Consider the following 25,010-nt stretch of genomic DNA (forward strand, 5'->3'; position numbering starts at 1 on the left):
CAAAGCTTGGACTCCTTGCCCACTTCAATAAGATAGGATCTCTAAATAGATTGAATAGAGATAGCTAAGCTTAGGGTTTTGCGTTGCATTATCGCTAGCCACACCATGACACCTGCATGCTATAGCCCAAGACGATTCGAGACCATTCTCTATCGTTGTTGATAAAATAAGATCTCTAACAATTCTAAGACAGATAACAGAGCTTAGGGTTTTGGATCGTGAAACCGCCAACCATGCTGCAACACCAATGTTCTCCAAACTAGGACAATTCAAGATCATTCTCGCCTTGCACAACTATCGTTGTTCTTGCCTCATGTCATCACCACCTATTAAACCCTAACGCCGAACTAAGATCCTCATCACAGAAACCTGATGAGCAAGGGTGTTTCCTTTGTAATGGATTTCCTTTTGGTTAATTGTTAGGGTTTTGAAAATGGGGTTTTAGGGTTGATTGTAGATTCATGAATTTGGAGTTTTGATTTAGGTTTTAAGGGCTTTGTGTAGAAATTTGGCCACCCTCACAATTTGGGTTTTAAGTAAAAGTTTTTGGTTGAATTTGTTCCCATCAAAGCTACTGGATTTAACCCAACACAAAGACACCATCTTGAAATGAGAAGCCCTTTCTATCTAGGTTTGTTAGCTCTTTTTTCTATCTGGTTACCAGAAAAGTTTTTGCTTGATGGAAAATTTTCTAGGTTTTTTTGTATTCTAAAATTTCAAATTGCTTTTTGCCTATTTTTGGTATGGATGTTTCTCAATTGTATAGGGGTGAGATGTTGTAAAATGTATTTATGAATTCAAGGATTTAAGATAGAAAATTCAAGAAAGTGTTAATGTGTTTGGTTGTCAAGAAATTGCAAGAAAATGCAGGAAAAGCGAGGAATGTTCCAAAATTGTTTACACTTAAACCAACAACAAGATATATTAGGTTTGAGATCTCAAAATAATGGTCAAAATCTTAGTATGTTGGCCAATCGCATGTAATGTTGAGGGAATACTCATATTCTCAAGACAAAATCCATAATATTGATAAAAGGCATGTCGATGTGTCTATTTGGGAACAACTTATTAAAATTTTTGCTAAACAAATTTTACTAAAAGTGTGCTAAAGTATACTTATACTTTGAAATGGTGAGAAAATGTAAGAAAAAGTAAGATTTTAAAAAACTCTACATAAAAGCTAAAAAACAAAAAGATAACTTATAACCTAGTTTCAAACATTGAGATAAGTTTAATGAGAATTGGTTATTCAAAGCGTTAAACCCAACCACTTTAGTAAAGAGTTACTAAAGTTTGTATTTAATAAAATTAGATTTCATAAAATATAAAAAATAACTAAAAGATTAAACTGGGGATTTAAGGAATAAAATGATGATTTACAAAATTATAGTTATTTTATGATTTTGTATCGCTGTGGATGCAGTCTATTGATTTTATAATAGAGTCTTAAGATTTAATTTCATTAATAAAATCTATAATGCAATTATATTTTCATAGTGGTACTTAATATAATTAATGATAACTTTGGGTTTGTCAAGAGTTGATAAGAGACCCAAAGCCCATTGGAGCTAGAATTTTATCGTATCCTTTGGTTCCACTTGATCAAGCCATATACTAGAGCCCAAAAATCTATTTAAATTATTAATTGATTAGTTATTTCGACAGAAAAAGAAAAGCAAATGGTTATTTGTTTTCAGGGCCGGCTCTAGTATGAAAACAAGTGAGGCGGTCGCCTAAGGCCCCCAAGTAGAAAAAGGCCTCCAAACTTTGGCCAATACAGTAATTTTTTATATTATAAACTTATTTATTAAGCCCAAAAATATTAGCCAATAAATAAAATAACATTTCTTTCCAAATAAAAAATAAGAAAAAAAAGAGAAAAATGCTACGTCCACAACATTTTTCACAACAAATTCTAAGTAGAAGGTTATTACTGGTTATTATTGGGGGGAAAAAGTAATTTCGGTAGTGGGTTTAAATTAGAACCAGAAAAAATTTCATATTTAGAATTTATTGTGAAAATATTGTAAATATAACACTTTTCACCAAAAAAAAAAAAAAAGCAATATACAAAGAATTTCACAACAGTTGAGCTGATAAACTTTTACTAGTTTTCATCTAAGTCTACCACTAACATCACATTTTTACTTACCATTACCAATCTGCCACATCAACAACCGTGAAAAGTTGTCAATTTTTTTGTGTCTATAGATTTTCTAAAGAAAAAAAGATTTTACATGGTTAGTTAATAATTTTGCATCTAAAACAAGATAATAAAATTTAAGTAATATTAATTTTTTTATAAAAAAAAATCATATTTAAATATATGAAAAGTCTCAAGTCAATTTTCACCTAAAGCTCCTAAATGCATCAAGCTGCCCCTGTTTGTTTTAAAAGAAAAAAATTGCTACAAAAGTTTTAATGTATGTATGTTTTTTAATAAGAGAGAAATTTTTTGACAAATGTATGGATGTTTTTTAAAAAGAGAGAAGTTTTTTTGACAAGTAGAGTCCACACCCTAGGGCTTCTATGAAATTAAGGGTATGATTTCTTCAAACTGTTTATCTAAGATTCAAAGTTTACATGATTATCCTGTATAATAGAAGTAGATCCTATTGTCTTCTGTTGTTTGGTTTTGTATGTGATTCAAACCTGCAACAATGACATGATAATTTGTTGTTTATTTATAGACATCCATGTACGTACTAGATAAACAAAGACAACATATTGACGCAAACAAAGAAAGGTTGGATGCCATGGGCCCAAAAAAGTTGCATCCTTTTGAATGATTGTTACCCTCGTGATACTTATATAAAACCTTTGCAAGAGTGATAATTACTTATTATATAAACTGATCGCATTGGAACTAATTAAGCATCTTTCTAGAAGATATTATAGAGCATCAGATTCAATGTACACATCCCCCATTCATTCATTTATTGCTTTCATAATGTCCTCATGAATTCTTGCCAACAAAAGTCGGGCCATCGTTGAATCTTCTCAAGCAAGCAGACAACAAAACAATAAGACAAAAGTAAAAATATCTAAATCCGACCGACAGAAGTAAAATATCTTATCAGGTGTTTATTCTTTTTTGGAAAGTTAGATATCCTCTAAATAATAAGTCAATGAAATTTATTAATATTGAAAAATTATTAAGTAATTTCATAATACCATAAATGTATAGCCTCCACTCTCATATAAATAATAGGTTTCACCATGAATTTAATTAGTAAAATCCACCATTCATGTTAGAAAACGACACTTATTACTAAAAGTAGGTGTTACATTAAACAAGCAATTAGGAGTATACAATACAAATTAAGTCCGAAAACACGTACAAAAATACAAAAGAAATACATAATATTAAACAACAAAGTGCACAAATGGAACAACAGCAGCAACAATTAATATGAAAAACTATCTTACAACTCAGAATGAGCTTCCACGTCCACATCCTCTTCCACCACGGTTTTCAGTTTTGCATTATCAGAGTTCCTCACAGAGCAATCTGCCCGAATTTCTCCTTTTTTGCCTGTCAACACACTCAGTTGTCCCATTTTGATCATGGATTTTGCAAACTGCTCAAAGAAAAGCTCCTCATCAAGAGCAAAGCTTTCAACAATGCCCTTAGTCCTGCTATCCGTGTACAAGTCTTGGTCTGAAGTGAATAGTCCTTCGCGATTCATGAGGTCAACATAGTACTTATTATCAAATTTATTAGGAGACCGCTTGTCCAAGACGGTGGTGGCATTGGTATCTGGTTTGGGACATACTTCTTTGAGGTCATTGGCGAATGTTTTGGCCATAGTAGGGTCTTGGGTTGGGTAGAGCCGCTCGTCGAAAGAACTGCAGTGGCCAAGACCAATGGTGTGGCCACCAGAGAGGGCTACCAAATCGGTGGCATCAAGTTTTTGATTGGTGGCCAGTTTTTCAATAAGGGTACTAGCGTCACTTGTGGGTGCGGGTAGGAGGTCCTTTGTTACGTCTTGTGTAGCAAAGCTTTGTCCGTCCCGCCTTCCTAATGGCACACTGTATTCAGGGCCTCCTGACTGCATTCATGAAGAACATGCATAAAATAAAAATAAGGATTGTATTTTAGCATGAGTCACATCAGAAGTAATTTTTTTCTATACTTATAAAAAGTTATATATGTACCAAAATTGATAGACAAAGTTTAAACCACACCACTTTTCTATCACAACTTTAAAGTAAATCAATAATAGTAAATCAATAATGAGTGATTCAAGAAAAAAAAATGTGATAAATTCATATAAAAATGATCACTTCTCACAATCAAATCAATCGCATTATCAACTTATGGCAAATGATATGTCGGTAAAAGAGCTGTTACAAATTATTTTATTTTATTTGATCTGGTTACAAAATATGTTATTAAAAGATGTGAAAGTGTGAGAAAAATATGCCAAACTAAGCTTTCTAGATGTCCCAATGAGATGGACCACATAAGTCCATGTATTTGACAAAAAAAGACAAGTGGATCGAATAAGTCTATACCGTCTATTCTAAGTTCTACCCTATAGCAAATTAATGCATTTGTAAAAGAAAGAACACTGTTTTCTAAGAGAAGCCAATCTTTCCGCGTTAAATTGAGGTGTCCCATTAGTCCAACTTTGAACGGGTCACCGTAGAAAATATAGCATTTAATAGCTTCCTTACTTTTTTTTGATGAATTTAATACCTTCCTTACATAAAAATAAAGACAAGGCAGCAACACCATCCAAAAAAAAAAAAAAGACAAAGACAAAGCAGCGATATCCTTGAATAATATATCTATTACTACACCTTTTACTTCCTGTACCAACTATTACAATATCTTCTCCAAAAAAAAAAAAAAAAAAAAAACTATTACAATATCCGCCTAAACCTAACCAACATAACCACTACCATTAAGATGTTTACAAGTGTGACATAAACGATAAGAGCGTAAGACTAAAGAGTTTGAAGCTTAACTAATTGGCATTTTTATGCAAGATATTAAGGTAAAATATTCTATTTCTCAATTATTGAATTATTAAAAGAAAATGGTACACTTTATGCTCTATTAAATAAAATTTTTGTAGATTTTAAAATAATAATAATAATAATAAGACAAACATGACATGTTAACATGTATTTATAAATATTATTAAAAAAATGAAAAATGAACAAAGAATTATAATTGAAAGTCTCAGTTAACAAGTGCCCTTTAGAACAAGGAAAATTATTAACAAACTATTTTTAGAAAGTTTTAACAAAATTTTTATGCAAAATTGAAAAAATTGTCAAAAAATTAATTATTTTTTTTCTTTTTTCATAAAAATTTTTCCTAAAATGATTTAGGCCATTCATTGCCATTTTCCTTTATGAAAAAATTATGAAAAAGTGCATATGATTTCAAAACGTGTGTTTATAAGGCATTGTTAAGATATATATATTTATATATAAGTGGGTAAATTGATAATCATAAATAATAGGCAGTGGGACAAATACAATAAAGTAAGTAAAAGAGGTGGAGGGAAGCATTTAATTAATTTAATTACCAGGACAACAGAGTCACGAGCAGCGAGAGCAACTATGTCAGCACAAGAGACGATACTTCCGCACTCCTTGTGGATAAGCTCACGTAGATCCTCAATGATCTCAAATGCCTTAGCCCTTAAAGTCAGGTTTGGAGGTGCGTCCTGCTCACTTGGACCACTGGCTGATCCATCAAGCAACACCGAAGCATCACATCCCTGCATCGCAAATTACAACAACAAACACCTCATATTAGCATATATATATTCCATCCGTACTCAAATTATAATGGTCCCACAAACAAATACTCCCTAAACAAATCATATGATTCCTGATCGATATCCATATATATATAAGAATATCTCAGTTTCGCATGCAATATATAATTAATAAATAAGTAAAGCAAAAAATATAGAGGCTTTATAGGCAATTACGATCAATGCTCAAAAACTTTGTTTAATTAATATCTGACTTAATTAGTCGCCTTTTTCTTTTATCTAATTAAGTGAGCTCAGATGTTTTTGTTTTTGGTAAATAATTAAGAAAAATGGTTTGGCAGTAGTTAGATATATATATATATATATATATATATATAGTTCACAAAAAATATATAATATATTAATATAATTATTTCTCTCTTCTCTTTTCCCCTTTTCTATGTGGTAGGTATTCGACTATTCTTTGCTAAGTGAAGACAGAAACAGATAATAAAGTAAGCGGTAGACTCATACAAGAACTAACAAAAACCTGTCTGATCAACTATATATATTGTGAGAATTATTAAGTGTAAATATACTAACTAAACTAATATTCTGTGCAGGCAATGGCATACAGAAAATACATTCTCCATACCATATATAGTTGACGATCGCCTTATTAATTTTTATATGCTACAAAATGGTCTAGTAATTATATGATTTCATCATTTAAGTCTTTTAAGCTGTCATGAATAAAAGTTTGTTATCTAAAAAGGAGCTCGATCAGTGGGCAAAAGAGTTCACTCTGTTTGGAGAAAGGAAGCCGAAGCACTTCATGGAGAGCTCACCAATGGCCATTTAACTGCTTATTATGATTTGAAACCATTTGTTAAAAAGGGCTACAAATTAATATTTAAATTGGAAATTTTAATATGGATTTTGCCGGGCACACAATAATTTTCATTTTTAGAAATATTTTTTTTAAGAATTGAAAAAGTATTGACAGATTTAGCTTTAAGTTATACATTAACTGGACCCTTTTAATATAGTTTACAATATTTTTACAATATTTTTACAACAACAAATCACAGGTGGTTAGTTGTTATTGGTTCAAATTTCAAATTAACACTAAGATTACTTTTTTGCCCCAACAATAACAACTAGTAACAACTTACCATTTAAGATTTGTTGTAAAAATATTGTAAATATATCATTTCTCTTCTACGTGTATAGTTTTACAAGGACTTGTAGAACCATCAAGACGATGACATGTGGCAAAACTTGGACTTGTGTCACCATTTTGACCGATTGATCAGTGCGCGCACTAGGCACGGGACCAGAGCAAGTTTTGGCCGCTATCGGTTTTTTATTATTATTATTTATTTATCGGATGAGATTAATGATGTCCAAAATTTAATAATTTATATTCACAAAAAATTATTTTATCTATTTTATTAATTTTATAAAATAGATAAAAAATTACTTTATTTTTTTATCAACTTTACAAAACCCTCTTAATTTTATTTTTTCAATACAATAAAATAATATATTTATATTAATAAATAGCAGTAGCCCAATAACGTAATTAAATAATATATCTTTTAATAAAGTTTTTTCTTTTACCATCTTAATTAAAGACAGTGCACAGCCTACACGCCAAAGATCTAACCTATAGTGACAGCATCTTTGCCCGTACACGGTAGCTCAGCAGAAAAAAAATATAGGCATGTCTCCACTAACGCAACACTGGCTATATTTTAATGATAAATTTAACATTTTAACAATAAAATATTACGTTGATGATAGTTTCACAACAAATCATAAATAGTTAATTTTTATTAGTTTATACTTAAATTATTTTTTTACTTCAACAATAATAACTAGTAACATTCTATCACTTAAAATTTAATATAAAAATATTGTAAACATCACATTTCTCAAATAACAAAAATGCATCCGCCGATACTAACGCTGACAGTAAAAAGATAGCGAACATGGAACCCCAATAAAGTAACAGTGAGTCATGAGCTTATAAAATAATTAAGTTGGATTTATAATTATTACCTGAACAAAGCAGTCATGGAAATGAAGACGCAGTAAGCCAGCGGCTTGGCCAATGTCTTTCTTGAAGATCTTCTTAAGCTGTTTTCTGACAATTGATTCAAGGTCAGGGCAGCTTGATTCGTAGAACGCCCATGACAGTCCTTTGTTTACAGGGGCAGAGGCAGCGTATTGTTTCTCTGAGGCAGAAACAAAGGAACCCAGTAATAAAAGAGAAGAGATCAAAAGCATGAACAAGGGAAAAGAACAAGAAGAAGTAAAACTAGCAGCCATGTTGATGTTGGGGTTTCTTTGTTGATTGTTGAGTTGTGGAAAGATAAAGAGCAACGAGGGTCACTATTTAAAGAGAGGAAGAAAAGCTCTGTCTAGTTGTTTGAATAGTCTCATGGGGTACGCTGGTAAAAGTAGACTTTGGGTTTTTTTTTTTTTTTTTTGACTTTTCCAGGTAATGGCGATGTTGGAATTATATATATAAACATCGGAATTTTTCAAAATATCCATAAGCCACGTGGTAAACACAGATCCTTTGATCTTTCTCTTTCACATTGCAACTTGGTGTACGAAATTGTGTGAAAGGTCACATTATATTAAAATCTTATCCGATTGATCATTCATGGTGGACTAAGGAACAGATGAATACAAGAAATATAGAGCCTGTGTCTTTTATCTACCCAATCTCTCTAATCAAACTTGGCTGCCAAGTCTTTCTCAAAAAAAAAAACTTGGCTGCCAAGAATACGATAATACCCCGTCTATCAGTAGTTTCCTCGTCCGAAGCAATGGCCACAAATCTGTCATTTTCATCTATCATTTTTTTTTAATAAGTTTTAATCTATCATGTTAGTAAAATTTTATGTCTATTATAGTATAATAGCTTTTTTTTTTCTTTTTCTATTTTACTTATATATTCACTTTTCAATATAACACATATTATTATTTATTTTAAATTATATTTTATTAAAATATTAACTTAATTATTTTTCCTTTTTCATACATCATCCACTATATGCGTTTGACTAGGGTTGGGTGAGGCCGTTTTTATTTTTATTTTTTATCTTTTCCTTCTTCTTTTTTTAAGTATATTTGTGATGTATGATTTAATAAATATTTGGTAAACGATCAATAGCAAGTGGCCTTATCAAATTTACTCACTGTAACTTAATTTTGAAGAAATGATAGGGAAACCATTAATAATCGACTTCATCTAATTAAGTTGAGAGGGAAGCATGAGGAAGTAAGCGGAAAGTTAGTAAGGCCTACTCGTAAAGGAAGAAAAAAATAATAATAAAAAAAAAAAAATTAAACTTTCATCCTTAACCTGTAAGAAAAGGACACTCATTGCCGCATGCAATTTTGGTGTTGGCATGTGAGTGTATTCTCTTATCTTATCAATTTTCCCTATATGTATGTTTCTCAAATAAAAAAGATACTCAGTGTTATCGAGTCATCCTATATCGGTAAGATGTAATATTGAGAAGGGGTTTATCACTTGCTCCGCGACACTAACTGCCGCATGTAGTTTTGATGTTGGCATGTGAGTGTATTCCCTTATCTCATCCACTTCCCTATATATGTGTGTATGTGTTTCTCAAATAAAAAATAAATAAATAAATAAAACCTATAAGAAAAGGACAATGACTTTCATAGTTTTGCAATATTATTGACCATTTCCTTCCTCTCTCTTTTTTCCCCTTCTATAAAAACCATTCCTAGTATCCTTTGCAAGGAAGTCGATACCGTACCTACAGTTGGAATTCTTCGTACCGGTTGATGAACTAATACCGAAACACCTTCAAAATGTACCACTCAAGATACCGGCCTATATTGGACAATATCAGCCATACCGAAGTATACCAGACGTTTCGGTCGGAAAAGAGAAATTCAGCCGTTACAAAAACTAAAAGGAAAAACAGAAGAAATGCATGATTTGAACAAACCTCAGTGCAACAAGTTGCCACCATAGTAGTCAGTATCGTACGATACGCGATACGTATCGTATCATGTACAAAAAGTTTCGTATCGTAAAGACGCATCGTAAGTGCTCATGAATCATTCAATACATAGGTGCATATCATATGAATCGGATCGTATCGGTGAATCATATGTATCATACAATACATAGACATGTGGGTTTAAAATGGGGTTTTTTTGGTTAAAATTTGTGGTTTTATTTGATTTAAACAAATTGTTATGACTTTTTTAACACAAAATTATTGGGAAACATAATTGAGTCTAATGAAATAGCAAGTCCATAAGTTTTTTTCCTCTCTTCTCTTTCTCCTACAAAATTTAAACTATACTCATAACACTCATTTTCATAGGTGCAAAATTATTTTCTATGCTATTAATAATATATTAAATGAAAATATAATTATTTTGAGTCTAAAGAGCTAGAATGCCAAGAAAAAAATATAAAGAAAAAATTATTAGAATAAAAAAACCAAAAAAAATGGTAAATGTTGATAATAATAAAGAAAATGTCTATGAAAAAATAATTTTGTAAGATGCTGAACATGATGATAACATTGACTTACATGGAGTTGATTAGCCAAGATGATGAAAAGATATTATTATTTTGTTTTATATACCATGTATTAATTTTGAGTTTAATCAATTTGAATGTGACTGTTATAAACATAAGTTAATTTGATTTATTTAGTTAGCTTTGTTAAATTTTATTACATAAGAAATGATTAAATTGATTATTATTTGAATATATTTTGAATTTATAATAAATATACCTTTTAAATATGTATATTTATAATTATTTTATAATTTTATTAAGTGTTTGTGTATCTTACAATATACGATTCGATACGATATATGATATAAAAAAATCAAAAATAAATTTACGATACGATTCACGATTTGGCAACGAATAGTTGCCACCACATTCACATTGCCGATTAGATCTTTTTTTTTTTTTTCGTCTGTCGTCCTTCTCCACTGCTCTGATTTCTTCTCTTTTTTGCTGAACAATGAACATTGCTATGTGGTTTCTCTTTCTTTGTTTTGTATCTCATTTGAAATTTCCTAAGCCCTTTTACACGTGACTAGCCTTGGAAATGTTGAAAACTTATATTTTTTTAATAAAAAATGGGTTGAATGGTTCAGCCTTTACTTCTTTTTTAGCTTTGAGCCCCACGTTATGTGATGCATTAATTGCATCACATCAATAGAACCTTTTAGTTTTTTATTTTTTTTTAGTAGCAAGACAATTATGTTTTCCGTTTTTTTTTTTGTTTTTTTTTTATTTTTTTTTTTGTATACAATGAACAATTGAAGTAATATTTTATGGTAAACATGAAATTTCGAGGTAATGTTTTATAATAAATAGAGATTTCGTGTGTGTGTATATATATTAAATATATAAAATAGAGGCAAACTCGAAACGATACACCGGTATTGATCGGTACCCAAAATATATCATACCGCTGGTCAAACCGATACAGCCTCTGGTACGGTATTAACTTCCTTGGCAAGGTAGTCAATATTGTACCGGTATCGACCGTACCGGTATGTATACCGGTATCGAAGCACTAACATTTCGTACCGATTAAATACCGGCCATACCGACCAATTTCAGGCAATATCGGCCGGTACAGAAAAAGTTTTTTTTTTTTTTTTTTCAAGTTTTGTAATTTTTGAATTTTTGTTAGAGCAAAATAGTAACTTATTTGCATTAATTTATTAGTATTATTTGTTTTCTTAGTATGCAATGGTAACTTTTAAGTTTTCTATTTTTTATATTGTTTTTTTTTTAAAATTGATACTAAAGTCTAAAATCATGAATAATTAGTTTTGAATTGAAGAAATATTTTATAGTAAACTTTTATATTTACTATAATACATACATACATACATATATATATATATATATATAAAACATAACGGTAAACCCGAAACGGTACACTGATATTGATCGGTATCCAAAATATATCGTACTGCTGGTTAAACCAGTACAACTTCCGATACAATATTTACTTCCTTGCTCCAAAGTTAACTTTGAGAGCTTATTGGACATGCTCTTAGCACCACAAAAGTAAATGCTACTATAATCTACTTTTTACTTTACTTATTCTATTTTGCTAAAAAAAAAAAAAAAATCCTCAATCAGGTAACGGAAAGGTAAAACTTTAAGATCATAGACATTTTTTTTTTTTATACTGTAATCATTAATCAAAAGATAGGTACTGTAATTTTTCACAAAAAGGAAAAGAAAAAAACTAATCTACAGAATAAATTTCATAAATATAATGATTCATTATGGTACTGCAACTATTAAAAGAAACGAACCCGCCATTTTTTTTCCTAAAAAAGTTCACCGCGTTATCTGTAAAGTGTAGACCAGTGCCAGCCATTAGCAAGCCACCCACGTGACAAACCGACGGTATCTTTGTCTTCAATTCTTTTTTTGTTTGTTTTTTTTTTCCCTAGTTGGAGTACTTTTTTTTAATAACATTCTAGTTAATTATTACAATTGCTTCCTATCATTTATTGGGCATTACGCCTTTCTTCAATCTCGATGTCAGTGGTGCCTTTTAAGGATTTAAATTTTACAAGCAGTTTAAGCGTATGTTTGGCGTGATTATATTTATTTTATTATTTAGTTTATTTTTATTATTATTTATAGATTGTTTTATATTTTTTGATATTATTTATGGGTCTTATTATATTATTTCAGTTAACTTTTACCTTTATTTGTAATACTTTCAATAAAATTTTTTCAGTTTTAGCAAAATAAACAGATCTCAAACAAGCCTTAAGTGTGCGTTTGGCAACACTAAACTATTTAATTTATTTTTAATATTATTCATGGGCTCTACTGTACTTTTTAGTGCTATTCATAGACCTCACTGTACTATTTCAGCTAACTTTTACTATTATCTACAGTACTTTCAACAAAAAGTTTTCAATTTTAGTAAAATAAACAGATATCAAATAGACCCTAAGTAGTAACATTTTTAAAACGGAGAGTTTCACCCATATATACACTTAAATTAAGTTAAAGTAGATTAAAAAAAAAAATTCTAGGCAAAATTTTCTCAATTTTTCTTGTTTTAAAACAAGGGTTTTGAATTATTTCCTCTAACTAATTATCTGAAAATTTATTTAAATTTTATTATTTATACAAGTTATATGATTTATTTAAAAATTCGATTAAATATATATATAAATAGTTTCTTGAACAGTCACATAATAGGTAAGAGGAAGTGGCTGTCAAATTGATTTGGAGATAAACTTTTGCCTTTTGGTTTTGGGGGAAAAAAAACACAAGATTTGGGCCATTTACAAATTAACCTTATGTGCTATCAATTATGTATTATTAACCTTTAATGTTGAAGAATTGTCACAATTTATCTCTACATCTCTATTCTTTTAAATATAATAATTGATAGAAAATGATCATGTGTTGTGAACATATTATTTCTTATTTTTATTTTTTACAATAAAATGGTCACATTCACATAATGTGATCATTTTTTTCTCACTTATAATAATTAATGAAAATTAAGATGGAGAGATCAATTTAGAAAAAAAAAATTTTGAGAAACCAGACCAAAGCCTAGAAATTTTTAAATCTGAATCAATAATTAAAAAATTAATAGCACAAAAAATTAATTTGGACCTTTCAAAAAAAGACAAAACTTTAATACAATACCTTAGGTGTTATATTTTAGATTATCTTCTTAAGATTCAACTACATACCTACTTAAAATATACACTTCTATCCCATAAAAAAAAATCCATATATAATTATTTTCAAAAAAAGATTTTAAAGAACAACACTTAAATACTCCCTTACCCTTTCTAAAATCTCATAAATCATTAAGGTTAAGAAGTTTTTTTTTTTTTTTTTTTTTTTCCACCAAACACAAACACTATATTAATATAGTTGCCAGAGCAATCCGTATGGAACTTCGATTTGCGTGCCTCTAGTCTACAGTCTATCACCTTTCCCGGCTTTCACTTTACTTTTTTCTTGCTTCACTTTTAAATTATCATCCGGCTTTTACTATACTTATTTCTTGTTAACATTTGCCTTAAATTATTATCCAGAACCAACAACTGTAGCAGCCCACGTGCGTCTTCTTTCCTTTAAATAGAGAATCGCTCCAAAATAACGGCAAAAATGGCCCAATACCATCAATTTTGGAAATAATTTGCTCAGAAACACTATTTCCGAACTATATAGCAATCTACCACTTTTTCGGGCCTATAGCGGCGTTTTCCTGAAAAAATTTTTTATAAGTCCCATAACAGGTTTAAGGGGCCTATAGTGGCGTTTTTAAGCCCTATAGTGGCGTTTTTAAGCCCTATAGTGACGTTTTTGGGCCCTATAGCGGCGTTTTCCTGCAAAATTTTTTTGTAAGTCCCATAACAGTTTCAAGGGGCCCTATAGTGGCGTTTTTAAGCCCTATAGTGACGTTTTTGGGCCCTATAGCGGCGTTTTCCTGCAAAAATTTTTTTATAAGTCCCTATAACAGGTTCAAGGGGCCCTATAGTGGCGTTTTTTAAGCCCTATAGTGACGTTTTCGGGCCCTATAGCGGCGTTTTCGGAAAAAGTGGTATTTCCCTAATTATTTCCGAAACAGTGCTCTGTTGCTAAATATTTCAAAAATTAATGCTAATGGGCCATTTTTGCCCCAAAATAACTCAGAAAGGCCCATTTCTGTTTGAAGTATCCTTTCCTGGGCAATAAACGCTGCAGTGATGCAAGAGTCTAATAAAGGAAAATTAATAGGGGTCGCTGGAGTATAGTTAAATGGTGCTCAATGCTCAATCTTTTTATATTTAAGGTAAACCCTATTTTGAATGCAAAATGAGAGAACAATATTTTCCATACTTTGAGAGTAACTAAGAATTAAAATAAGTGGCAAAGTCAAAATAAATTATTATTATGGTTAATTATAATCTTGGTGTGTGTGTGTGTGTATATATATATATATATATATTTTTTTTTTTTTTTGAGAGAGACCATCTTGGTAATTCTGTTGTTTAATCTATATGTTAAAATAGACTCTAATTCTTTAAATGTGTCATTTTAATCGCTAACCGTTTGATATTGTGTTAAAATCATCCAACACTTTAAGATGGATGGAAGAAACTAACATGACCAACACACATATTACAATTTTATTTTTGGCCAACGAAACTGCCAAGTAGTCATCAAATGTCCTTCAATTTGAAAATACAAAATCAGAAACAAAACAAAAAATGAAAAGGGTGGATAAAAAAATGCATGGTTTTCAAACCCGAACCATTCAAAAAACCAAAAAAAGGAGAGGTTCAAGATTTTAAGGTAGAACTATGGTTCAATCAAGGTTAAACCGTGATGACGTCAAAATTAATTTAATACTAATTAAAATACAAATCAATCTATTAAATGTGTTAAAAAAAAAAAATTTCCCCCCAAAAAATATAAAGCAATTTAAACAACTTTCAAATGAATTTTCATTTTCATTATTTTTATAAAATGAATAGAAAATAATAAAAAATAAACAAGCCTAAAAAAATTGTGTTTAGTAATCTTTCAAATAAGAAGCATTTTACTTAAAACTAAAATCATCTTTAACATAAATTTACAAATTTCACATTCACATGTAATGATGTAAAAGCATAATTCTAGAACACAAATTGATGAAGCCAAATTTGTCAGTAGTTGTAGCCGTCCAGATGGTTTCGAGGGTGCCTACAAGACAAGAAGAAAGTAAAACAGATAGGTCATTGGCGTGGTACCAGCCAATGATCCTTCAATGGCAAAGTTACATGTGAAGAGAGCAGTAGTTGAATATCTGAGATGATAGGTGTCTGAAAACTGTACCCTTGCTCTAGGTTTGAAGTGGTTTATATATGCCTTTGCATTTCTGGCTTTTGGGGGCCACTAATGGTGGCTTAATTGCTTGTTTGGGTAATGCTTATGATGATTTAATGCTGTAAACTGGATGTCTTTGAGCTGTTATGTCCATTGCTTCATCCAATCGTAACGGCTTTTGCATTGAATGCCTTATTTATAACAATTTGGTTGTCTACTGCATTATATGGACAAAGATAATTTCCTGACTCATCAATTGCCCCCTATTTCATGGTCATCATTAACTGTCTTGACGGTCTAAGGAATATGAAGGGTTGGCCTTTGTCAAACGTGACTCCTGGGATTCCGTTTTTGTCACATTTAATGCAACGTGACGACGCTACATGCTTCGTGGCCACATGTCACGTTCTAATTGGCTAGACGTGGAAGCATTCTGGGACGGGGCGTTTGGTTTTCCCATGTCTTGGTTTTTGGGAAGCCTTCAAAAGCTTTTCTCTTTCTTCCCTTCTCTCCATTTCTACTCTGAAACTCCATTTTTGCTCTAAACTTCCATTTTTGGATTTCTTTCTCCCTCTGTGCTCAGGCTGATTCAGTTTTCTTCTTCTTAGGTACGATTTTTGTTTCTTTCTTCTACCAGAATTTCCCTTTCCTTTTCTTCATTTTGATTCCGTTAGAATTTCCTCTATTTTAATAAAAGAAAGATACTATTGCATTATATGGACAAAGATAATTTCCTGACTCATCAATTGCCCCCTATTTCATGGTCATCATTAACTGTCTTGACGGTCTAAGGAATATGAAGGGTTGGCCTTTGTCAAACGTGACTCCTGGGATTCCATTTTTGTCACATTTAATGCGACGTGACAACGCTACATGCTTCGTGGCCACATGTCACGTTCTAATTGGCTAGACGTGGAAGCATTCTGGGACGGGACGTTTGGTTTTCCCATGTCTTGGTTTTTGGGAAGCCTTTAAAAGCTTTTCTCTTTCTTCCCTTCTCTCCATTTCTACTCTGAAACTCCATTTTTGCTCTGAACTTCCATTTTTGCATTTCTTTCTCCCTCTGTGCTCAGGCCGATTCAGTTTTCTTCTTCTTAGGTACGATTTTTGTTTCTTTCTTCTACCAGAATTTCCCTTTCCTTGTCTTCATTTTGATTCCGTTAGAATTTCCTCTATTTTAATAAAAGAAAGACACTCTATTTTAATATCGATAAATACTCTTACACACACCCTATTACAAACGAACTTGTGTGTAATTTTTTTAAAAAATTAAAATCGTAACTTCAAGTCATGATTTTAGTTTTAAATAATTGTATATAGAAGTTTGTGTATAACAAAGTATGTGTAATAAATACTACCCTCTTAATATCTTAGTCATAGTTCCAAAAAAAAAAAACGTGGGCTGGAAAGTAATCATGGAAGGGCATTATGAAGTGCACTGCTTCTCGATATAAATAGAGTTTCTCAATTGAGAGATAATAGCACAAGTGTGACTAACCCTAAAAAAGGCCTATCATATAGTCCAAAGATAAAAGAGTTATGGATAGCCATAAGCCTTATATTGCAATGCTTTTCACTCAGTCAGTGTATGCAGGCATGGCCACCAGAGAGGGCTACCAAATCGTTGCATCAAGTTTTTGATTGGTGGCCAGTTTTTCAATAAGGGTACTAGCGTTACTTGTGGGTACGGGTCAGGTTTTCGGGTGGGCCTGGTCCTTGCTCAGTCCTAGGAGGTCCTTTGTTACGATTTGTGTAGCAAAGCTTAGTCCGTCCCGCCTTCCTAATGGCACACAATATTCAGGGCCTCCTGACTGCATTCATGAAGAACATGCATAAAATAAAAATAAGGATTGTATTTTAGCATGAGTCACTTGAAAAGAAATTTTTTTCTATAACTATAAAAAGCTATATATGTACCAAAATTGATAGACAAAGTTTAAACCACACCACTTTTGTATCACATCATCAAAATAAATAAATAAATAACTTTTGTATCACAACTTTGAAGTAATAAGTGAGTGATTTTGGGAAAAAAAAAATATACATTATAAATTCATATAAAAATGATCACTACTCACAATCAAACGCATTATCAACTTGTGACAAATGATATGATGGTCAAAGAGCCGTAAAAAATTATTTTATTTTATTTGATCTGGTTACAAAATATGTTATTAAAAGATGTCAATGTGTAAGAAAAATATACCAAACTAAAGCTTTCTAGATGTCCCAATGAGATGGACCACATAATTCCAAGTATTTGACAAAAAAGACAAATGGATTGAATAAGCCTATAGCGTCTATTCTAAGCTCTACCCTAGCTAGATAATGCATTTGTAAAAGAAAGAACATCGGCGATTTTAACGAGATCGCTAAGATCAAAGAAAAATCGGGAGGAGTAATTCGGCCTGAAAAGCAAATGCAGGATTTTGGGGATTGTCAAGATTTCTGCGGGTTAAAGGATTTGGGTTTTACTTGCTTGCCTTTTACTTGGTGCAACAAGCATTTCGGTGGTGATCTTATATGGGTTCAGTTAGACAGAGCACTTGCTTCAGCTGATTGGATCCTAAAATTCCCAACATGTCGTCTTCACCACTTACAAGGTTTGTCCTTTGATCATAAACCTTTATGGCTAGCCTTTGATGATATTAATACTCGTTTTTGTCGAGCTCAGAAATTGTTTCGGTTTGAAGCCATGTGGCTTAAAGATAGCCATTGTGAAGACTTGGTCCATACGGTACAGGATAGGTGCTTAGAGGGGGATGCTATGGGTAAAGTGTTAGCAAAGGTAGCTGTTTGCCAAACTCAGTTGAAACTTTGGGATAAATCCATATTTGGCAATATTCGCATTGAACTAGCCCGAAAGAGAAAACAATTGCTTTAGGCAAAAGGTGAATCAATGGGTGGAAGAGGGCATACTTGGGTCAAGTTTCTCACTGAAGAAATCCAAAAACTGATGAACAAGGAGGAAGTTATATGGCATCAACGAGCAAAGAATGATTGGCTTAAGTTTGGTGACCAAAACACTAAATATTTCCATTGCTGTGCAACGGAGAGGAATAAGAGGAATTTCATTTCGGGTTTAGAAAATGAGTAGGGTAGCTGGGTTGAAGGTGTAGATCAGATTGGGGCATTGCTTACAAGGTATTACTCATCATTATTTACCTCGAGAAATCCTACGCAGTTAGACCCTGTGTTAGATGTGGTTAAGACAAAGGTATCAGTCGAGATGAATGCGGAGTTGCTCAAGCCTTTTGTAGAGGCAGAGGTGCAGCTTGCTCTTAAGCAAATGGATGTGAACACAGCTCTAGGGCCGGATGGCCTCCCACCACTATTTTACAAGTAGTTCTGGGGAAAAATTGGGCGGGAAGTCACAGAAGCGGTCTTATCAGCCCTTAATATAGGTAATATCCCTACCAACCTTAACCACACTTTTATTACCTTAATTCCAAAAATTCAAAGCCCTAGAAGAGTCACCGAGTTTAGGCCCATTAGCTTGAGTAATGTTCTGTATAAGTTGATAGCTAAGGTCCTAACTAATTGCTTGAAGCCTCTGCTGCCTAAATTGATTTCGGAAACCCAAAGTGCCTTTATGTCAGAAAGATTAATCACAAACAACATCCTTATTGCTCATGAGACGCTTCATTACCTAAAAGGAAAAAGAACAGGAAAGATGGGCGATATGGCCTTGAAACTTGATATGAGCAAGGCCTACGATCGCGTTGAATGGGTTTATTTGGAGAGGATTATGGAGAAGATGGGGTTTAGCCAAAGGTGGATTAATTTGATTTCTATGTGTATAAGGTCTATTACATACTCAGTTATGCTTAATGGTCAACCCCATGGTCTGATTACCCTAACTAGGGGATTGCGTCAAGGTGACCCATTATCGCCTTATTCATTTTTATTGGTGATAGAAGGTCTAAACGCTCTATTCAAACAAGCTGAGTGTGGTGGAGAAATAAGGGGAGTTTCTTTGTGCCCGGCAGGTCTGAGAATTTCTTACTTGTTGTTTGCTAATGACAGCTTGGTCTTTTGTAAAGCTACAATCTTCGAGTGTGTAAAGATCCAATCTCTCCTTTATCTTTATGAACTTGCCTTAGGCCAGTCCATTAATAGAGGGAAGACTAACATTTTCTTTAGCTCAAACACTCTTTCACGTACTCAGGATGCTATCACTAATTTTTTGGGTATTCCAGCAACCCAAAGTTATAAGTATTACCTCAGTTTGCCTTCCTTGGTTGGTCGAGTGAAAAAGAAGTCTTTTAGTCTTATAAAGGAAAGAATGTGGAAAAAATTGAAGGGCTGGAAGGAGAAGTTGTTATCACAAGCGGGTCGTGAAATCCTTGTCAAGGCTGTTATCCAAGCAATCCCCACCTATACCATGTCATGCTTCAAGCTACCAAAAGGGCTTATTAAGGAGATTAAGACCCTCATTAGGAAGTTTTGGTGGGGCTATAGAGGTGAGCAAAGGAAAATTCATTGGGTTGGTTGGGACAAGATGTGCAAGCCTAAAGGTGAGGGATGTATGGGGATTAGAGAACTAGAGAAGTTTAATGATTCACTTTTGGCTAAGCAAATCTAGCACCTAGCTTATAATGAAGAGAGTCTTTTTCACAAAGTCTTCAAAGCAAAGTTTTTCCCAAATTGTTCTATCATGGAGTGCGAGACCTTGAACAAAGGGTCTTATGCGTGGAGGAGTATCATAAAAGCTAAACATGTTATGGACTTGGGAATGGTTTGGAGAGTTGGAAATGGTGAGTCTATCCAGATTCGTGGTGACAGGTGGCTGCCCCAAGTCTCAAGTGCCAGAGTCCTATCTCCAGTCACGAGGTTGGCCTTGGATGCAAGGGTTTGTGACATTATAGACTAGGATTCACATAAGTGGAGGGCTGATTTGATTGACCATATTTTTCTTCCTTATGAAGCTAAGCTGATAAAAGGCATTCCTTTGAGTTTGCAAGGTGTTCGGATAAGCAAGTGTGGCTGCATTCCAATAATGGCAAATCTACAACACGTTTAGCTTACCATTTACTTGCAGGTTAGGGGAGGAATTTGTTGCCAAGTAGTTCATCAGGTGGTGGTAATAAACAAGTCTGGAAGAGTATATGGAATTTACAGGTTCCACACAAGGTTAAGCACCTGATGTGGAGGGTAGTAAATGAAGCCTTGCCTACCCTGCATAACCTATGGCGCCAAAAAGTAGTGACATCAACTTACTGCCCGTTTTGTGAATCTGATGGTGAAGATACGGTCCACGCTTTGTGGAGCTGTAGAAGGCTGCTAGTGATTTGGAAAGATGATAGAGAACTACGGAAGTGCAGTGGGCAGAAGTTCCTTCATTTTGCCGACCTCTTAGCATATTTGTTCATGAGGAAGAATAGTTTGGATATTGATTTGCTGGCTGTGATTATGTGGTTAATTTGGGGCAGAAGAAATGCAGCACGTCTGGATGAATCTATCCTTGAATATCACCAAATTCGGACCAAAGCTAAAGTGTATTTGCTGGACTTTAAAACAGCACAGAAAGATGATCGAAGAGTTGCAGCAGCTACTACGAGAGTTCCTAGATGGATTCCTCCCATTCCAATCATTTCAAAATCAATTTTGATGGGGCTGTCTTCTCGGAGTTGAATGCGGTGGGACTAGGAGTGGTCATTTGTGATTCCTGTGGAAGGGTGGTTGGTGCCTTAGCTGAGCGAATTCCAATTCCAATCTCAGCAGCTATTGTTGAAGCTTTAGTCTGCCGCAGAGCCTTGATCTTTGCTAAGGAGCTGAACTTAATGGATACTGTTTTCGAAGGAGATGCAGAGCAAATTATTAAAGCTTTGCTGGCCAAAGAGGTGCATCAGCCTGAGTATGGACATGTTTTACAAGACTCTCTTGTCCTAGCTTCTGGCTTTCGGGTTTGTAGTTTTACCCATGTTAAGCGTGTAAGCAACTCCGTTGTTCATTTCCTTGCTAGACGTTCTAAAACAGGTAACAAGCTACAGGTTTGGCTGGACTCTATCCCTGACGACCTAGCACCCCTTGTCTCAAGGGATGTTTTGTAATTTGCTGTGTCTTGAATGTTATTTGGTCCCTGGGCCTGGTTTCTCCAAAAAAAAAAAATAAAAAAAATGTTTTCTAAAAGAAGCCAATCTTTCCGCGTTAAACTGAGGTGTCCCAGAAGTCCAACTTTGAATGGGTCACCGTAGATAATCTAGCATTTAATAGCTTCCTTTCTATTTTTGATGAATTTAATTCCTTCCTTACGTAAACATAAAGACAAGGCCGACTTATCAAAAAAAAAAAAAGACAAGGCAGCAACATCCTTGAATAATAAACTCAGGTGGGTTGGTTAAGTGGTTGGGCACTTGGTCTTAAAGTGCTTGTTCCAGATTTGATTGGTTGTGCTCTTCAGTTTGAGTCTGTGTACCTGTACTTTGAAAAAACTCTCTGGACCAATGATTTATCCCACTAGGGTACATCCGTCGCAAATAGTGGTTAGTTTATAGTTAAAAGATTTGAGGATACACGGTGAAAAACCAATTAAAAAAAATCCTCGAATCATATATCTATTACTACACCTTTTACTTCCTGTACCAACTACTACAATATCCGCCTAAACCTAACCAACATAACCACTACCATTAAGATGTCTACGAGTGTGACGTGAATGATAAGGCATAAGACTAAAGAGTTTGTAGCTTAATTAATTGGCATTTTTATGCAAGACATTTGGGGTTAAAATACCCTCTTTCTCAATTATTGAATTATTAAAAGAAAATGGTATACTTTTTTCTCTATTGAATAAAAGTTTTGTTCATTTTAACATAATAATAATAATAATAATAATAATAATATTTATAATATATGTTAACATGTCATGCTACCTTGACATGTTAACATGTATTTATAAATATTATTAAAAAAATTGAAAAATGAACTAAGAATTATAATCGAAAGTGTTAGGGTAACGGGTGCTCTTAGAACAATTGTTAACAAACTATTTTGAGGAAGTTTTAACAAAACTTTTATGCAAAATAGAAAAAGTTGTAAAAAAATTAATTTTTTTTCTTTTTTTCTATAAATTTTTTTTCTTAAAATGATTTATTAATAATGTCCTAAGGTATCCGTTAACATTTTCCTTTATGAAAAAATTATGGAAAAGTGCATATGATTCCAAAACATGTGTTTATAGGGCATTGTTAAGATTTGTAGGTGTTAAATCATCGATAATGTTAGGATAATGAATAGTATTTAACATTTTGGTATTGTGAAAATTACCTTTAAAATCATCAGAATTTATTAGTTCTTGAACAAGTTCATTCATGGGAGAGTCTTTCTTATAAGACAGATTATCAATATCAATCTCAAACTTTGAAGCAAATTTGAATTTTACTTTCTGTCCGAATGGATCAGTAGTAATTCCATCATGTTCAACAAGAAAGGGATACAAAGCATTAATAAATGGCAGACCAAGAATCACTTTATCAGTCATATTTTTGACAAGAACAGAAGGAATCTTGAAGCAAACATTATCATGGCACACCTGAGCATTATTCAATTCATACTTAATTTTCATTTGAGAACCATTAGCAGAAACCAATCTTTCAGTAGATCTCTCAAAATATTTTGAGGGAATTAATCCTTCTTGGATACAGTTCATATCTGCACCAGAATCAATCATAGCAATAACAATGAAATGATAATCAAGAGAAACAACAATTTTAACTTTTGTAAACCATTTTGGAGGAATTATTTTATTAACAAGAGCAAGTTGAGAAATAGTCTATGGAAAAATTATCATTTCATAGGAAGCACAGGTAGAATTGCTGTTTTTGGTCCCAAACCCTACGTTGATGCCTTTGTTCACCTACAAACAAAAGATCATCCTAATCTAAACAGTCTCCTTATCCCAGGAAAAACCCCAAAGTTTGAGCCAATTTTATATTGTGGATTCTGTAATAAGTATGCTATTTACCATGAGCATGTTTGTGATTCTCCACAAGGTCCTTTTGATCCTTTTGATGGTTATCCCTCCGATGCTCCCTCTACTGATTAATGAGGTCACTACTATTTCGAGACTGATGTTACTTTATTTGTCTGGCTTGCACAACAGCCAAGATAAAATATTGCCCTTCTCAAATATGTTGCGGAAAATCCGGTACTGATTCATAATACTCCGGATTTTGCGGAAGATTTTGATTCTCTTATTTGTCTAGCCTGCACAATGGCCAATGCTCCAATATTTACTACTGTTAGAAGCTGGTTTTCCACTATTATGATGCTTCCAAAGGATGTTCACGTGAAGACAACAAAATGCATGCCTATTAGTTCCTTTTGTTGGTCTTTTTCTTATTGGCATCTTTTGTCTCTAAAGGACACCAATGATGAAGCCTTGTTCCTACACTTATAGGGCACTACGGAGGATTCCCAAAATCCTACAAAATTCCTCACAAGATTGGGTCAAAAAAGAGGAGATATTCCAAATTTTACTATTCATCTGTCACTATTCACTGGTACTGTTCATCCGTTACTATTCACGACACTGTTCACTCCGAATTTTGCCTATTTAAGGGGGGTTGTCCCTTAAGGTTTTTTCTTAAGTCAAGTTTTACTTCTGATTTCTCTTCCCTTAGAACTAGCCTTCTTAGAGAGAGAACTCACCCTACTTCTACTACTACTACCTTGTTCATCCTTATTCACTACAAACTTTGTAATCCTACAAACCTTGTAACTAGGACTAGTTCAAGCTTTGTAACTATTAACTTGTACTGTTGAGATCTTGTATTCACTACTACTACTGTAAGTGTTTATCCTACTTTCAATAAGAAGTATTTTCAGTTCTATGTTCATTACTTTATTTGTTGTTACCACCACCTTGGACGGATTACCGCCATACCGGATGGTTCTAAATTGCTTTCATTTATTTTGAACTATTGTTTTTATTTACTTTGAATTATTTTGATATATACTGCTTGGCTGGTTCTACCGCCTTATTATTGTTCTTACATTCAAGTTATTTACTTTCAAGCTATTTATTTTTAAGTTCTTTACATTATTTCCATTTACAATATTACTGTGCTTCCACTCACACTCTTCAGCAGTGCGTCCCCTTCCCCCTTTATGGTATCAGAGCCACTCTTTTCTGGCCGGTGGTAGTGTGGTTGTGTTCTTTGTCTTCTTGTCCGTGTCTACCCGAACGCTTGATATTCCGTTGTTGTGTTCCCTTCTTACCGTCGTTGGCGCCACCCTAGTCGTAAAGTGAATTCCTAGGACCTAGCTGTAAGACCCGTTTGAGCCAAGAGAGGGCGTGTAGGGCATGAGAGGTATGAGGTTGGTTAGGGTATGTGTTACGAAATGCAACGGTTGTGAGAAAAAAATGATAACTGAGTGTTAAACCTAGGATAGTATGGATAAGTTGTGGAGAT

General features: G+C 33.1%; 1 protein-coding gene across 1 annotated transcript; it reads right to left on the reverse strand.

Annotated features, from left to right (window-relative positions):
* Positions 1-3,265: 3,265 nt before the first annotated feature.
* On the reverse strand, positions 3,266-8,202 carry LOC115975527 (peroxidase 12). The gene is made up of 3 exons (XM_031096331.1): positions 7,782-8,202; positions 5,544-5,738; positions 3,266-4,052 (listed from the first exon to the last, which is right to left on the reverse strand). Exons 1-3 carry the CDS (start codon positions 8,049-8,051, stop codon positions 3,426-3,428), a joined length of 1,092 nt encoding a protein of 363 aa, XP_030952191.1. The 5' UTR covers positions 8,052-8,202; the 3' UTR covers positions 3,266-3,425.
* Positions 8,203-25,010: the final 16,808 nt, after the last annotated feature.

The sequence above is a fragment of the Quercus lobata genome, chromosome 2 (genome assembly GCF_001633185.2).
Source record: "Quercus lobata isolate SW786 chromosome 2, ValleyOak3.0 Primary Assembly, whole genome shotgun sequence".
Taxonomy (NCBI): domain Eukaryota; kingdom Viridiplantae; phylum Streptophyta; class Magnoliopsida; order Fagales; family Fagaceae; genus Quercus; species Quercus lobata.

Bases quoted from the DNA above. Each gene is read 5' to 3' on its own strand.
- LOC115975527 (XM_031096331.1), bottom strand. From the start codon at position 8,051: ATGGCTGCTAGTTTTACTTCTTCTTGTTCTTTTCCCTTGTTCATGCTT. The intron at 5,739-7,781 runs GTAATAATTATA...TTTGCGATGCAG, and splicing joins TCCATGACTGCTTTGTTCAG to GGATGTGATGCTTCGGTGTT. The intron at 4,053-5,543 runs GTAATTAAATTA...TCATGAATGCAG, and splicing joins CTCGTGACTCTGTTGTCCTG to TCAGGAGGCCCTGAATACAG.